The 16,277-nt window shown below is 35.3% G+C and overlaps 3 protein-coding genes across 27 annotated transcripts in view; 1 reads left to right on the top strand and 2 right to left on the bottom strand.

Annotated features, from left to right (window-relative positions):
• LOC115450047 (gastrula zinc finger protein XlCGF57.1) overlaps positions 1-3,273 on the bottom strand; it is a 67,546-nt gene extending 64,273 nt beyond the window's left edge. For 24 of the 25 annotated variants that reach the window (XR_003939243.2, XM_037443605.1, XM_037443606.1 and 21 more), the window contains exons 1-2: positions 2,936-3,272; positions 1,312-1,483 (exon numbers count right to left, since the gene is read on the bottom strand). Coding sequence is in view for 24 of the 25 variants with exons in the window: in XM_037443605.1 (XP_037299502.1) it covers positions 1,312-1,483; positions 2,936-3,088 (325 nt within the window). In the remaining variant the exon portion in view is untranslated. Of the gene's footprint in view, positions 1-1,311; positions 1,484-2,935 lie in introns of all 25 variants that reach the window. The other variant, XM_030177983.2, reaches the window with a different exon arrangement.
• A 2,000-nt stretch (positions 3,274-5,273) lies between these two features.
• On the bottom strand, positions 5,274-10,096 carry LOC115450051 (zinc finger protein 555). The gene is made up of 7 exons (XM_037442981.1): positions 9,794-10,096; positions 8,589-8,736; positions 8,374-8,517; positions 7,723-7,899; positions 7,025-7,519; positions 6,472-6,790; positions 5,274-5,785 (listed from the first exon to the last, which is right to left on the bottom strand). The coding sequence occupies exons 1-7, from the start codon at positions 9,947-9,949 to the stop codon at positions 5,530-5,532; spliced, it is 1,695 nt and encodes a 564-aa protein (XP_037298878.1). The 5' UTR covers positions 9,950-10,096; the 3' UTR covers positions 5,274-5,529.
• Positions 10,097-10,463: 367 nt separating this feature from the next.
• On the top strand, positions 10,464-16,032 carry LOC115450059 (zinc finger protein 729). Its single transcript, XM_030178018.2, has 5 exons — positions 10,464-10,718; positions 11,674-11,809; positions 13,359-13,484; positions 13,587-13,739; positions 14,705-16,032. Exons 1-5 carry the CDS (start codon positions 10,557-10,559, stop codon positions 15,805-15,807), a joined length of 1,680 nt encoding a protein of 559 aa, XP_030033878.1. The 5' UTR covers positions 10,464-10,556; the 3' UTR covers positions 15,808-16,032.
• The last annotated feature ends 245 nt before the right edge of the window (positions 16,033-16,277 follow it).

A 16,277-nucleotide genomic window follows, 5' to 3' on the forward strand; every position in this document is an offset into this window, starting at 1 on the left:
CGAAAGCAAAAGATTTTATCTCGGGAAATGAAGATAGCACCTAGAACCATGTCGCGTATTTTAAAAGATGACTTAGGACTTGCAGCCTATAAGAGACGCACTGGCCATTTCTTAACTGATAATTTAAAGAAGAATAGGGTGGTAAAATCGAAACAACTACTGAAGCGGTACGCAAAGGGAGGTCACAGAAAAATTTTGTTTACGGATGAGAAAATTTTTACAATTGAGCAACATTTTAACAAACAAAATGACCGTATTTATGCTCAAAGCTCTAAGGAAGCTTCCCAATTAGTCGACAGAGTGCAACGTGGACATTATCCGACTTCAGTGATGGTTTGGTGGGGTGTTAGCTATGAAGGAGTGACTGAGCCATATTTTTGTGAAAAAGGTATCAAAACATCGGCACAAGTGTATCAAGATACCATTCTTGAGAAGGTAGTTAAGCCCCTTAACATCACCATGTTCAATAACCAAGTATGGTCCTTCCAGCAAGACTCGGCGCCGGGTCATAAAGCTCGGTCCACGCAGTCTTGGTTGGAATCGAACGTTTCGGACTTCATCAGAGCTGAAGACTGGCCGTCGTCTAGTCCCGATCTTAATCCGCTGGATTATGATTTGTGGTCAGTTTTAGAGAGTACAGCTTGCTCTAAACGCCATGATAATTTGAGTCCCTAAAACAATCTATACGATTGGCAGTGAAGAATTTTCCCATGGAAAGAGTGCGTGCTTCTATTGATAACTGGCCTCATCGTTTAAAAGGACTGTATTGCAGCCAATGGAGACCACTTCGAATAAGCTTTTTATATTTTTAATTGTTTTATATTTATGTATTAAACTGACACACTGTAAAAGTAATAAATGTTATTTGCAGTTAACAATTTTCTTTTTTCTTTATTACAATATTTATGGCAAGACTAGGTATACTTGGGAACTTCGTTGCCAATTCATAGCCATCCGCCCTATATCTTGCGATCGTGGTGCACTAGACTCGTAATCCTTCCCAGAAAAAAAAAGAGATATGCTCAGCAGTAAATATAATATAATAATAAGTAGTCCTGATACTATTGCTGTAGGAAGCAATTGAAAATTACAATAACTTTGTTGCTTCTGATTGTTAAAAATATTGTAGACGCGCACAAACTGAAATAATTGTCGGTCGACCGTCGAATAGCATCCTCTTTTATAAAAAAACAGTCGTGAGCAAATTGCCGCAACCGCGCAAACTCATACCGCATACACAGCCTATCGGCTATTGCAACATATTTAACACCCCAGAGTGCTTACTCTAACGTGCGTAATATTAACACTCACTATCGATGTCGTTGGCGGCGGAGGTGCTGCCAGGGTCGAGGTGCTGCATGAAGGTCCTCTCGCACTCCTGCACCTGCCGCTTGAAGTCGGCCGCGTCGCGTAGCCGCGAGATACATGGCTCACATATTAGCCGGCTATGGCTATTCGGACCTCCCGCCGAAGAATACGCGATCTGCATGCGAACATTTTTAATTGTTTTATGGAGTTGCTGGCAGTTTAATAAAACATTTTTATTCGTTTTATGAAGTTACTGTTACTATCAATTTATTAAAAAAAAAGCCTTAATTTCTTTAACTCATATCCTGCCACATATTTATTTATCCCAGGCAGCTAGCCATTTCCAAACTAATAGTAAAATTAGACAATACTGGCTAATAATTAAATATGACTTTCACCTATAATAAATATTTTTACACCCATGTTTACAAACTACTATGAGGATGCACAGAGCACCTAAAAGCAGTGTCGGCAATTTCATCAAATTCTTTGGCTTTATTCGGCTTTGTTTATGTGACAGCCAACTAAAGTACAATTGTTTCTATATTTGCCAATCACAGCATCCCTATGCCTAGCCACTGCAAAGACTATCATAGCTTAACCACTGAGAAACAGACTTAATATCACAATATTACACTGTACTTAAGTAATATTTGTGCATATGGGCCCCAAAAAATTAGGTATCTTATTTGGTTCTTTCCATTATTATTGAATTTAAAAATTTACAGTTAAATATCTTCAGAACTAGTTTTGATAATTACTCAAACAAATACATTTTGAATACTTATGGTATACTAGCTATTGTGTAGACATAAATATGTCAGCCTAACAGGGACATGTACACCATGTTTGGCCCATCTCATGAGTATGTCTATCCCTAACTAATCTTATACTAAACAACATAAACCTTCATATTTTTCAGTTATTATATTTCCAATCCAATATGTTTTGTTTTGATAAATGAATCTTTGAGCAAGCAGACAAAAATTTCAAAGTTAATGTTTTAGATCTGTTCCTTGTGCTTTTCCTGATATTTTCTTTTAAAAAATTTTAATGTACAAACATAGAAAAGCTATGCATAGATTGTGTTTGAAATAACCCTTCATTGATCTAGTGAACTAGACAATTTCTATATTGTATGCCCAAGTTGGGCAATTAGTGAGTTAGGGTTTTTTTTAAATGATTTGTCTAGTAAGTAAGTATTAGGTCGACCAGCATGGATGACGTCAAGAAAGCTGCTGGTTGTTAATAAGCTCAATTGTTTCTGCAACATTCTTATAAAATGCATTTTCACAGTGGCAGTCCTCAAAATAGTCTGTTTTATGTAGCATCTAACCCAACAAAAATGTATATTATTTCGATTTATAGATCTACTGTAGCAAACATATGAAGTATTCATTCATGTATACTGGGTATTTAAGGTTTCAAAAACGCCCTAAAAAAAGTACCTGCATCGATTTTTATACCCGACCAAAATGGAATGACTTCGGCGTCGCCCATTTTAGTAAACAAAACAACCGACTGCGCAACTCAGTCGAGTTATATCACGAAATTACGAGCTTAGAAAATGGATGCCGTGGCAAGGTAACAATAAAAATAGTAATTTATGATGGAATACTATACTTACAGATACACTGAAAGTATCCGACAACATATCAGCATAAACTTCTCTCTTTCCCATCCAAAAGTATTCAGTCGAAATGTCCTTATAACATCCTTCGGCGAGACAACACCGACACACACTTGGCCCGGGCCTCCAGTCGGATGTTTTTCCATCCATTATCACAAATCAACAGTTATATTCTCAGAAAAAAACAATTAACATAATCGAAGATACTAACTAACTTCTATCTTTAAGCTGGTCATTAGTATTAAAAGTCAATAATTCACTCTTATTTGTAAAACTATGATGCGACGCCATCGAAGAGATTGATTTGAGCGGGGCAGCGCAGTGTTGCTGAGTTATTTTTCACTTTGTCATTACCCAAGTACCTGTTCGTATATCACATGCAGTATTCCATTGTAATTTGTACATAACAACTTTGGCTTATATTATAGTAATTCTTACTGAGAAACCAACACATATTGGTAAATTTTTGTATGGTATATACATAATCGTAATTAGGACCGAATAAAAACAATATATGCAAATTATACATAAAATGTAGATACCTACTAAATCTGTTCCGAAATAATATGCGTAGGGTTTTTATTTTCCAGAGATTGAACAGCGATTAAACATTTACACAGCATTTTTGCGTAGACCGATGCATGCTTGTAGCACGTTTTTAAAAATAGCTTGTTTTCCAGAAAAATGACATTACATATCTTACATATATAAACTATACTATCAAACTTATTCAACGTGATGCTTTACAAAAAAATACACGATTAGGTATATCGCAAAAAAAATCATACCTAAATCTTTTATTTTTATCTTAAATAAAGATTACTCGGCAAGTTTATTATTGCGAGCTGGTATCTCCGGCGAGGATATGTATGGTAATATTTTAGCAATGATTCTAAGAACAAGTATCCAGAGCCCAAAAAGAATGATAAATAAGTGGCGGCAACTTTTGGCGGCAATTTTAACCACTATCTTCATACATTTGTTTACATATTTTGTTATTTTATTTAACTAGCTTATCTAGCAGTTTTATGTAAGTAGTGAGGTGAGAAAAGGCCGATGGCTGGCACATGCGTTATACTCGTGAGCGGGAATTAGTGGTCTTTCTTTATTTTTTATATGGAAACATAAGGCGACCTTCAGGCCCTGTCCCTAACGCTATATCCACCCTACGCACGGCATACCAAATTAAACTGTGGAGTTTAATTGGCTATCTTCAATGCAATAGTGCACGGCTGCGGGGTTCTTCCGACGGTAGTGTCTATGTCCATCCCAAGGGTCACCACAATGTCCTTAAAATCGCACAACGTGAACTAAAGGCGGACAGCCCCCGAGAGCAACCCAATGGCACATATAAGTCGCCTTTTCCAAACAGGCAGGGAAAACCGTGGTAAAATTTTCTACTGGGTAGGAGACGCCAGTCAGTTATCCAATCCGGAACCTCCTACGTCTCCTCTGGCGGGAGAGATCCTAATGCTCTCGGCACTTTGCTTCTGCGAGAGACCACCTCGCAAAAGTGAACCACCGCACGTCAGGACCTGTGGCTACCGACCATAGCAGCGTGAGGACTCTTCCGACAACTGTTCTAGAGCGGGCGTGGAATGGTCTGGCCCATTTCGCATACTATGTTATAAGTACTAATAGTTAATAGTATTTTGATACATACAATTTTAGATTATTAAATTCGTTTAATGATTCCTGAGATAATTACGTGTTTTTGTATTATACACTATGGATACCTCATACATTTGAACTAATTCTGAAAAAGAGCAACCCTAGTCTCTTGTTCGTTCTTCTCTAGTGGAACCTGAATTCCATTGGTAGTAGAGTAAAAATGTACTAAATCTAAATTTAATTCAACATTTAATGGATTCAAATATTTCATATCATTATAGTTGTGTGTGCCCACAAAAACCTTCAAATTGGCTATGTATGTGGGTACCTACGGCTTTTATATGAGAAGCCTTACTAATAATCGTAGTGTACGTCTGTCTGTACTTAGTTTTGTGAATCCTTTGAATTTTCCATTTTTGACCTAATAACTAGAATACCGTAAGAAGTAAGGACTCGACCGCCTCATCCTCCAAATGTATTCAATCAAAAAACATTTATTATTATCAAACTTTATGCCTTACTACCGCACTACGCCAGGTTTTCACAAACCCCAATAATATACTCTGTGGCGCTCACCCACGTCGTAAATACGTCCTTTACGCCGCTTCGGCAAATATCTTTATTATCTATAGCCATCCTATACCCTTTTTACTGCTCGAAAAAATTGGACTAAATATGATCCCAAGGCGGGACATACATTAAGTAGTTGAAAATAAACAAAAAATTATAATGCCACAATTGATTTATTTGTACATTATAACATTTTTATTAAATAATTAAAACATAATATTTATATTGTAGACTATTTTAATGTACAAAAGAAATGTCACTAATTTACCACAGCAATTAGAGAATTAATTTTAAAATAGCTGATTACCAAATTTGAACTTTTCCTGTTAGCAAAAAGATAGTTGTTTCAGAATCTGTTCTATGATTGAAGGTGTGAGTTATTACTGACTATCATCGTTATAAATTTAGGCTTATCCATACTCAGGATGCTGACTCTTCATGTGTCCCTTCAGGCTGCAGTTCTGTATGAAGGCTTGAGCGCAGATATGACAACGATACCTCCGATCATTGGTGTGGATCCTCATGTGGTCTTTCAAAGTCTTGAGACGAGGGTAACATTTCTCGCACACTTTGCACTTGTAGTTTCTTTCACCCGTGTGCGTGGGCATATGGTTGTTGAGTGCGAACCGAGTGAAGAACTTCTGGCCGCAGCACTGACACTCATACCTGGGGGCGAAGATGGGTAAATAATAACATTAAAAAGCTAAGCTTATGTTTGAACGAATTACTTGGAGTCTTGGAACTGCGTTAGTTTTTGCAGATCGGAGATATTTTATATCCGGTCAGTTATAAAGAACACTATACGTAGGTTACCTATAGTGTCCTGGTATCAGGTGATACACATAATATAACACACATATGTAGGTTTTGGAACGAGTGGTGTTAAAAAACAACTGGTATCCAATACGAAGAACGCAACGCCTCTTATTGGCTTCGATTACTCGACAATATATTTGAGTATGCTATGCTGTACTTAAGTTAAGGTGGTAGCTCAAGGTCCATTTTCATACATTTTGTTTCGGCTTTAATCTGGGTAACTAAACAAGTATTGGCAAGTAAAGAATTTAAATTCACGTCTAGTTAGTGATTAGTTCTCGCAGTTGAAGAAAAACGTAAAATAATTAATAATCATGGATATTTCGGCCTTTAAAATTTAATATGACGAAATTTTAAAGGCAGAAATATCCATGATTATTAATTATTTTTACGTTTTTCTTCAACTGCGAAACTAAGACGAATAAATTTCAATACTTGAAGTTACCCAGAAAGCCGAGGTTCACTAACTATGCTAAACTAGGGTAAAAAATTTGAATTAACAGTACTACATTTTTTTTAATCTGAAGCCACCTCACCTGAAATCTTTCAGATGATCCTTTCTCCAGTGTATGGTGAGCGTGCGCCGGGTCTCGCACACCTTCTCGCACATGGTGCAGGGGAAGCTCAGCGGCTGCTCGCCGTGCGCCTCCACCAGGTGCTTCAACTTCTGCGGGTACGACATCAACTTGATGTCGCACTTGGGGCAGTACACGCGCCCGCGCTTTCTGTGCACCCTGTCTATGTGCAGGTCCCTGTTGTACTCCGCCTTGAACATCTTCCCGCACGTCTCACAGGGAAAGTCGCCTTGGTCGTGCCGCTGCTGGTGCATTACAAAACGGCCCTTGTCCACGAAACCTGGGGCCATATTAAATATGTATAGTGCGAATAAGATAGCGAAATATTCAGATTTCTAAACACACCGATTTCAACAAAATATTCACGCGTAATTTTTTAACAGATTTTGAATGCCATGTCGGTGTCATTTTCAATGATATGGCATTTTAATTACTTATACGTAATTTAACTTTTGCGTCTAAAATAAAAAATAGAAAAGTTAATAATGGACTTATAAAATATAAAAATATTTACCTAAACCGCAAGTCTCACATACATAGTTACTAAAATGTTCATTCATGTGCTTATTCAATGCGTGAAAGTACGGGAATATCACATTACAGAGCGCACATTTTATCTCTTCTTTAGTCAATCTAAACGGCAACACTGAATCCTTAAAATCAAAGTAATACTTCTTCTTGTGTGTTGTGACTATGTGCCGTTTGAACTCTTCCAAGTCATTGATTTTAACCGGACACAACCTACAATCAATCCTCGTTAAATCTATTTTGATCATGTTTTTGTGTTCGGTCACTTTGAATTTCTTTGGGTGGTGCGAGTTGATAGTATGTTCCCGAAGCAGTTGCGGATCCGAAAACACCTGACCGCAGTAGTAGCAGAGAAGGTGGTTGTGACGGCATTTAAACGGACAAACATATGAGAACTCCACGATTGTCAGAATGTTTGTCTCCGTCATGTAAGTGGGGTCGCGTTCTCTGATCAGCTGCTGCACTTTCGACATTGGCATATCTGAAATATACCGTTGCATTTAACAAGATTTTATCGGCGGCTCATAAAAATTTCATATGCATAAAACAAATCAAACATTTATACAAAATTTACTAAGTTATCAGAATTCAGGCGCACTACAAATATGACAAAAATATAAGTACAATTTTGACTACTACATTTAGTGTCTATATTCAAACACAAATGAAGATAATTATACTAACTATAATTCTTAAGCGCTACATTGTGTCCTGTTGGCGTAGTTCTGACAACATTTTCCGATTTCTTTACTTTGGAAGGCTCTGGGGGCAATGGTCTCCGTGAAATCTTCCGCTTGCTGTGTATGAGAGGTAAGTCATCGTTTGAATCATCTTGGGCAAGGTCAGGCTTTGTTTCATCATCTGAAATAAAAGAAGATAATAATGACAATTAATGTGCACATGGCAAAAGACCGCAAATGCATAAAAATCATTGGAAAAGCATAACGTAGCCATGGAACTTTAGGTAAAAATGTATTTAATTCATATATACCCAATTCTGTAATCCTTTTATGTTTATTAGGTACTAGAATGTTAATTAAGTGTACACAAATTAACAAAACATGTAAAAACTTAGCTAATGTGATATTTCATTAAACCAAAAAGTACTTGACTCACATAAACACAATTTTACCTTTAAAATATGCTGGTTTTTCTATGAATAAAGTGTATTAAAAATGATCAAACAATCCAACACAAAAATTATAATTTCAAAAATGGATAGTCCCAATACTCCATTATGTTATAATTGTGCCTGAAAAAGGTCTTTTGGGGATATAAGCAATAAACATTTTATGGCATACCAGTATATTTTATATATTATTAATACATGCGAACCTGCGGCATCTGCAAGTGCATCCTCACTTGGGCCTCCAGTATCACTAATATTGTCACTTACATCTTCAGGTTCTACCTTGATCACTTCCACTTCTATCTTCGGACCACCTTCTACTAGTGCCTCCTCCATTTGCATGTGACGCTCTGAAAAGTAATGTCTCTATTACTAAATAATTTAAAAGACAACTTTATTTATTTATATAGATAATAATTACCATTATTTTCAGAGTCATACACCTTCACCTGCAAAAAAGCCTCTTCACAGCGCAACACTTGTTGTCTGAACGAAAAAGCATCTCGCAACCTTATTACACATGTTGCACAAACCAGACGCTCTGTAGGCTTTCCATCTAAATGGGACAACTGTGAATATGAAACTGGTTAATGATATAAATTTCCGTCATAATGAAAAAAAGCAGTGGAAAACAAAATGGGATTGTTGTTACTATGCTAATTTCAGTGAATACAGGAAGGAGTGACACTGATTTATTGAATATAACTTTATATTTTAAATTTCTGCTCAAAAATGCTAGCCACCATGCTGCCTTAATTCACTATATCAATCAATATCATGTCATCAAGGGTAATTTGTGAAGTATCAACAATATTAATTATGATATCGATTTGTTTTTCTTCCATTGTAAAACTGTCTTCTATTGTATTGAACTATATTTATAAATAAAACCATTTACAAGAGATTAAAAAACAAATTTTGAAAAATCACATCTCAAACTAAAAGCATACCCGGTAATTATAATGTTTTTTATAAAGTAAATTGTATTCAACATGCTAACAATACAGATGTCTCAATAATAATGACTCTTTCCGCTTTCCTGCTTTGTGCCTTTGTAGAACTGATTACAAAAATATATAAATTTAATACTAAAACCTTCCCATATTTTTGTGATTAAAAAAAATTTTTTTTAAATGCATTCCGTGATAATTATCATATTTATGTAATTTTACATTTTTTGATTAACATAGTAAAAAGTTCTTAAAAAAAAGAGGACTGGTAAATGGGGGCTTGGAAAACTCATTTCAATTGAGACACCCCAACTTCTAAGTGTAGCCATAGATATAATATAATAAATCAGCCCGTTATTATATACTGTCCCACGACTGGGCACGGACCTCCTCTACTACTGGACGGGATAGATAGATACTGCAATTTTATTCTAATAAACAAGATACAACTTACAAAAAAAAAATTATGAAATGCAATCAAACATGTAACACTTTTTTTTTAAGATTATTCCTTCTTTTTATAAAATTTACTACACGAAGTATATAATTAAAAGTAGTATGTTTGCTATATTTCGTTTTTCCTCCTATAATATATAATTGATATGAACTGAGATCATAGTGAAAGATATTATTATTAATGGGATATTTTTCAATTAAATAGTTGGTAAGCACGCACCAGTAGCCCAAAGCAATCCATCATCATGTCAGAATAAACCTCTTTCTGTCCCGAACACTCATATTCCACATTGAGAAGTCTACATTTCTTCATAGAACCACAACAACGACACAGTCCGGGATCGAACACTGGGCCCTTGCCCTTTCGAACACTCATATTGACTTCGTCTTATGTTCACATTTCTACAACAAACGTAATACTGTAATCTTATCTAATGATAAAATATAAAAGGAATATTTTTTTAATACACAATATACACAGAGAAGAATTTACTATTACGAATTGTCATAAATTAGTATACTTTGACATTTAGAGTCGATGTTGCCCGAATATGCCAACTGGTAGTTACCAGTTGTTGATACCTCTTATACCTTTGATTACGATAAATAAGATTATTTTTATGTAGGGGTTCGGCAATAAAAAAAAACTTCTTCGATAATAATTTCTTCTTTTTTATTTCTGCATAAAAGCGCACACCACCGCCGCGTCGTCGTTGTTTTTTTTCGAACCAGAGAGAATGAATGACTTTATGGCTATTCCGTTCAGAAATGCTATCTTTTTATTTTTTTATTCTATATTTATTTATTTATTCTTTTATTTTATTTATTCCTACATTTATGACCTTAGCCGGTTTTCTATGGAAAGAATTAAAAAAAATATATTGACTTTGACAAATGTCATTACAATTCTCAATTGTCAAAAATCTAAATCTAAAATAAATTCATTACTTTTATTTCTGAATGTGTGTTTTAATGTTTAAAAAATGACTACAAATACTACTAATACGAAAGGACCAATTATTGACCCTGGATTATGCCGCTGTTGTGGTACGGCGAAAAAATGCCGCTTATTAAACGTGGAATACGAATGGTGTGGACAAAAAGAAGTTTATTCCGATATGTTTCTGGACTGTTTTGGATTGTTGGTAAATATTTTTCTCTATTCAACATTAAATTTCTGTATCGGAAAACGTATTCTGTTCCTTTGTAACTTTTGTGTTCACATTTATCTTACGTTGACACTTAACTAGAAAGTGCGATAGAAGTTTATATCACCTTTTTTGTTTTTTAAATAAGCTTACCTTTTTAAAACATTCTAATGTTATTATAGCGCAACTATTTTTTCCAGGAAATAGTTTTAACTTGATTATTTATAATACCTGTAATTCTTTACATTAGTCTATTTACCTGTTCATCTTTGTTGTTACATGAAATAAAAGTACCTGGCAATTTACTAAGCACTAAACTGCTTTCATTTAGAAAACCTAAAATCCAAAATTTGACATGCTATCATATAAAAATTATAGAATGAGTTTAAAACAGATAAATAAATTTCATTAAAAAAATTAAAGCTATAATACTCACTATAATATATATAAGACAAGAATGTATTACTGTCTAAAAAAAGTGTAGTGGTATCTAGGCATTACGAATGGTGGTTAATAATTGTTTACCTTTATAATTGGCTAATATTAATAGAAGCAGGATAATTACTATAAGTTTGTCATTTATTTAGAGTGCTTATATTTGAAGTAAAATTACTAATTCATTACAACTGGTGCGATTTTTAAATAACTATTTACAACATTGTGTCATTGTTAATAAAAATAAATTGTTGTTAAGTATTTGACAATTCAAGCCTTATCCGAGATTCTTCAATGTGTTGCAACAATATGACTGTTACCTATAAATATAATAATTCTGATTTATGTATTGTAGATATATTATTCATTGCTTAGGGATGAACAGGACAATCTTGGCAATATTTTTTTTTGTTTTTATCATGCAATTAGTCCTGCAATCGATCTTTTTGAATATGAGCAGATGAGATGTTAGAGTCGGTCTTGGAGATCAAATAATAGTAAGATACCATTATTACAGTTATCACACTTGGATGGCGAGGTGGAGGAGCGGTTGATCTGTGCCAGCTGCGTGCTGCGGTTGCGAGATGCAATGTTATTCCGCAAACAAGTGTTGCAGTGTGAACAGATGCTGCTTAAGAACAAAATACATGCAGGTGACTTCTGATATGTATTTGTTTCCATATTTAAAAATCTAGTTAATAAAATTGATCCTAAATATATTAGTATGTTGGAACTGCCATGCCTAGCATCAGCATAAAGTAGGACTACTAATTCAATTTTATTTTCAATATACCACTAACTCTTGAATGATCAGGATAAATAAAACAAACCACATGAATATTATTTTTTATATCAATTTTTTTTCAGATGTTTTTTATATATCTATGTTTAAATCTATACTTATAATAAATCTGTAGAGAGGTCAATTCTGTACATGAAATATATTTCCAAAATAACTATCAGGGGGTGATTAGGGAACGATACTGATGCCAAAAATGCAATTAGTAATATTTTTGTCTGTCTGTCTGTCTGTATAACCGTTATAGAAACAAAAACTACTCGACGGATTTTAACGAAACTTGGTACAATTATTTGTCATACTCCTGTGCGGGTTATAGTATACTTTTCATCACGCTACAATTAATAGGAGCAGAGCAGTGAAGGGAAATGTTGGGAAAACGGGAGAAGTTACTCCATTTTTTAAGCTTCCGTCGCGTGTGCAACCTTAAAGGTTAAAGCTACACAGAAATCATGTATGACGGAAATGTTCTCCTTAAAATTATGTAAAAAATATCCCAGGACAGCATATGTCTATCTTTTATGGTTGACTCACAATAACACGTGTAACTCCCGATAGCTTAGCAGTTCGAAGCTCTCTCATTATATTTGTCTACTCTTACGTTTATAACACTCTCAGTCATCCCTAATTAAAAAAGTTAACATTATTAAATATTCCATAAAAAAGAATAATAGAAATCGGTATAGAAACACCAAAGTTATCCATGAAATACGCTAATAATAAGCCATCATGCGTGAATACTGAATCATGCTATAAGGATTATTTTTGTATTTATATAAGGTCGCGAACGCACAGGCAGGCGGCTTGCTTGGCACCTAGAGGCTAGCAAATCACCTAGCGAGTAGCATCGTAAAACGAACATTCTCGAACGTTCGCGACCGGCTCCATTTTTGAAGTCCGAAATCCACGCGGGCGAAGCTGCGAGCGGAAGCTAGTTTATAATATGTTTATTTATTGTGTTTCTCTTTGGCTAGATACTGATCATGAGAGGCATACTCATCAGTCATTGTCATCAATATTGTTTTATTTTACTGAAGTCCGCATTATGTTTCACCACTAAGGCTTTGCACGAAAGTCTATTGTCTTTGGAAATGTAAACAATACCCAGAGATTATCTGGAAAATCACTGTCAAAGTACCATTGTAGCAAAACATATATTGCTGTGATGAAAAAAGAAATAGTAACCTCCCCTGTGTCCCTTTATACCTATTATTTTGGCCAGGATATCTGGGTAGCTAAGGTGGGCCTCAAACGTAATTAACTTTATAAAAAAAGAAATAAAGGTTGTTGGGAAAATCTACAGTATTTTTTCTCTAGAGTAAAGCCTATAAAATGTTTGTATAAACATTGTCATTATTTTGGTCCTATGAATTCAAAAACACCTAAATATATATTTTTTTTAGATTCCAATGATATTAAACTGAAAACTGAAGCGGAAATTAAAGAGGAGATGACAGTTGATGATGTTGTTGACAGTATCTCAAACGATGATTGTCTAGATGACCTAAATGATGTTGCCGATGATGCAGGTAAGAAAAATTCTTTTATACTTAATATTTACGACTATCCCCGCTTAAAAAGTGAAATTGTGTATTTTCAAATTTATTAAAAGCCATTCTAAATTAATTCAGATCTACAAATAAAGGAAGAACCAACAATCACGGACAACACCAAGTCATCTAAAATGATCAAGAGAAGACCAATTGAAGATATCAGAGCAAAGAAAGAACTCATGCTGAGAATGAAGAGGACCAAAGAGAAACTCAACAAGTTAAAAGAGAGAGGTCTGTACAAAACATACTAGGGCTTTTTAATCCTAGTCATGTTTATAAGAGCCAATGCATGTGAAGATTTTGACATACTTTTTGTATGCCTTCAGGGTAACAATTTGGTTTCGAGATCGCGACTCCATTTTTACTGCGCGTTTAAGTTGCGTTTGAAGCATCATCTGCATTTGTAAAAAACAGCGTATGGTTAGGTTCTAAGTGCGCCTTCACGTTCATCGCGCCGCCGCGCCGTTCAGCGCTGTGCTGCTGGGCTCTTAGGTATTTTTAGCGTCGCTTGTGTTGTAGCACATCTTATGGATGTAGAAAGCAGCACTACGGCCGCGCGGCAGTAAGTGGCTAATTTGAAGCCACCCTAAAACATCTTATTACTGATAGTCTATTTGTATGTACGTTTTAAAAACTACTATACATGTAGTAACAAATAAGTCTACTTGGTTTACAGTAGTATGATAAATCAGTTAGTAGCAGTAAGTTTTGTTGTTGGTAGGATCCTTGTATCCGCCTGAGTAGGGAACACAGTTATATAACTCAAGATGTAAAATCCCTCACAGTAGCTCACGTAAGAATATCGCGTTCCGAGATCTGCCCGAGTATATCCGATTAAAACAGACCAGCGTACTTGTGACGACTAGCGGGGAATAAATTTCTCGTCAGTCAACACTCTATCTGCTCCCCACTCTACTTACCATCAGGTGTAGTGGGGTCTTCTGCTGTGACCAGAAAAGAAATGTATTACTGATAGTTTTGTATACCAACGATTGCGATTGATATTTTGTAGAGTCAGTTCAAGAGGTTTTCGTAATTATATTCCGGTAGTTTTTCTCATCGTAACTAATTTGTCAAATATAATATTAGGAGAAAAATGTTCTGTTATTTTTATTAACGAAACAGAGAAGGATGACGACTTCCTAGATTCAACTGATAAAATATAATAATTTAACTTTGATTTTTATATTTTTCAGATAAAACTGACCGGCCAATAGTGACTTTAGTGAAAAAGAAGACGCACGTAGATAAAGAGTATAATGCTATTAACAACGCGATAACAATGATCGAGTGTTCGTACGTTTGTCCGTTCTTCACAATATACAGCGATTATTACTGCATATATTGTAAGGAGATGTTCACTGATGCTGACGCACTCCGTGCGCACACCCTCACGCACGACCCGGTTACCTACAAGGACGTTATGGACGCCAAAAAGAATGTTCTAGTAGACATCGACAGAATCGATTGTCGTTTATGTCAAGCAAATATCGATAACATCGATTCTTTGAAATGCCATTTGACTAAAATACATGGTAAAATAATAAACGAGGAAACGAGCAATGAGTTTCTAAAGTTCAAACTGAGGACTGGAAAAATGAGTTGCACGGAATGTGGAAGGAGCTTTAATTTCTTCCAGGCGTTAAGAAAGCACATGGCTGAGCATTTTGGCACCTATATCTGTGACGTTTGCGGGGCGCACTACTTCGAAGAACGACTATTGACCTTCCACAAAAAGATACATAATCCAAAAGACGTAAAATCCTTCTCATGCTCCGAGTGTGGAAAAATCTTCAAATCGAAAAAGAGTCGGTATTTACACATAGCAAAGATTCATAGAAACGAACCTGCGTATTCTTGCAATAAATGTGACGAGGTTTTCTTCTCCTACCATTTAAGATATAAGCATAAAATCGAAGAACACGGCGAGCATCGAGTGTTTCCCTGCGAGAACTGTGACAAAGTGTATAACAGTAGGAAATCATTAAGGGAACACAATCGAAAGAGCCATTTACTACTACTTAAACACGAATGCAGTCAGTGCGAGCGGAAATTTTATCTCCCATCTCAACTGAAAGACCATATGACGTCACACACAGGCGAGAGGAACTTCAGGTGTGAATACTGTGGTAAGAGTTATCCGAGACTTAAGTCTCTGAAAGTTCATATGGACTCGCACAATACAGAGAAGAGGTATAAATGCGGCCTGTGTGCGGCGTCGTATACACAGTTGAATAATTTTAAGAATCACATGAAAAGCAAGCATCAGTCTATGGAGAATGGTAGTCAATTTTCATGATCGACTCATGGTCAGCAACAATCAGGAAACAAGTTGCCCTGTTAGAAAGGCTACACATGAGCAGCGAAGTATGTGGAGACGTTATTTAAAATCCACTCAAAAAATTGGAAATATGTTCTTCACAATAAATCATGTTTGAAATAAACACTTTGTCTTAGGATTTAGAATAATGCTATTTTGCCTCTCCATTAAAAATGCAAATAAATCCAATTTTATTGAAAAGTACAATTTTTTTTTATTACACGAATTTATCCACTAGCCGAGTTGTGCCATAGTTTCGATCATCTCATAAAAGTATAGAATATGGTTAATTTTGAAATTTTTGGCGTAATGAAAAAAGTCATTTATGACTGTTACCCACGACACCATGTGCCGTGTGTACTTTCACATACAGGAAAGTAAAGTAAGTATATATTTTCAGAAATAAATAGCCTACCTATAAAATGTTAACCCAGAACATTGCCTATCAT

This window comes from Manduca sexta, chromosome 26, assembly GCF_014839805.1.
Source record: "Manduca sexta isolate Smith_Timp_Sample1 chromosome 26, JHU_Msex_v1.0, whole genome shotgun sequence".
Lineage (NCBI taxonomy): Eukaryota > Metazoa > Arthropoda > Insecta > Lepidoptera > Sphingidae > Manduca > Manduca sexta.

Bases quoted from the DNA above. Each gene is read 5' to 3' on its own strand.
- LOC115450059 (XM_030178018.2), top strand. From the start codon at position 10,557: ATGACTACAAATACTACTAATACGAAAGGACCAATTATTGACCCTGGA. The intron at 11,810-13,358 runs GTGACTTCTGAT...TATTTTTTTTAG, and splicing joins TAAGAACAAAATACATGCAG to ATTCCAATGATATTAAACTG. The intron at 13,740-14,704 runs GTCTGTACAAAA...TATATTTTTCAG, and splicing joins CAACAAGTTAAAAGAGAGAG to ATAAAACTGACCGGCCAATA.
- LOC115450051 (XM_037442981.1), bottom strand. From the start codon at position 9,949: ATGAGTGTTCGAAAGGGCAAGGGCCCAGTGTTCGATCCCGGACTGTGT. The intron at 8,518-8,588 runs GTAATTATTATC...ATTACTTTTCAG, and splicing joins GTATGACTCTGAAAATAATG to AGCGTCACATGCAAATGGAG. The intron at 5,786-6,471 runs GTGAGGTGGCTT...CTTCGCCCCCAG, and splicing joins GATCATCTGAAAGATTTCAG to GTATGAGTGTCAGTGCTGCG.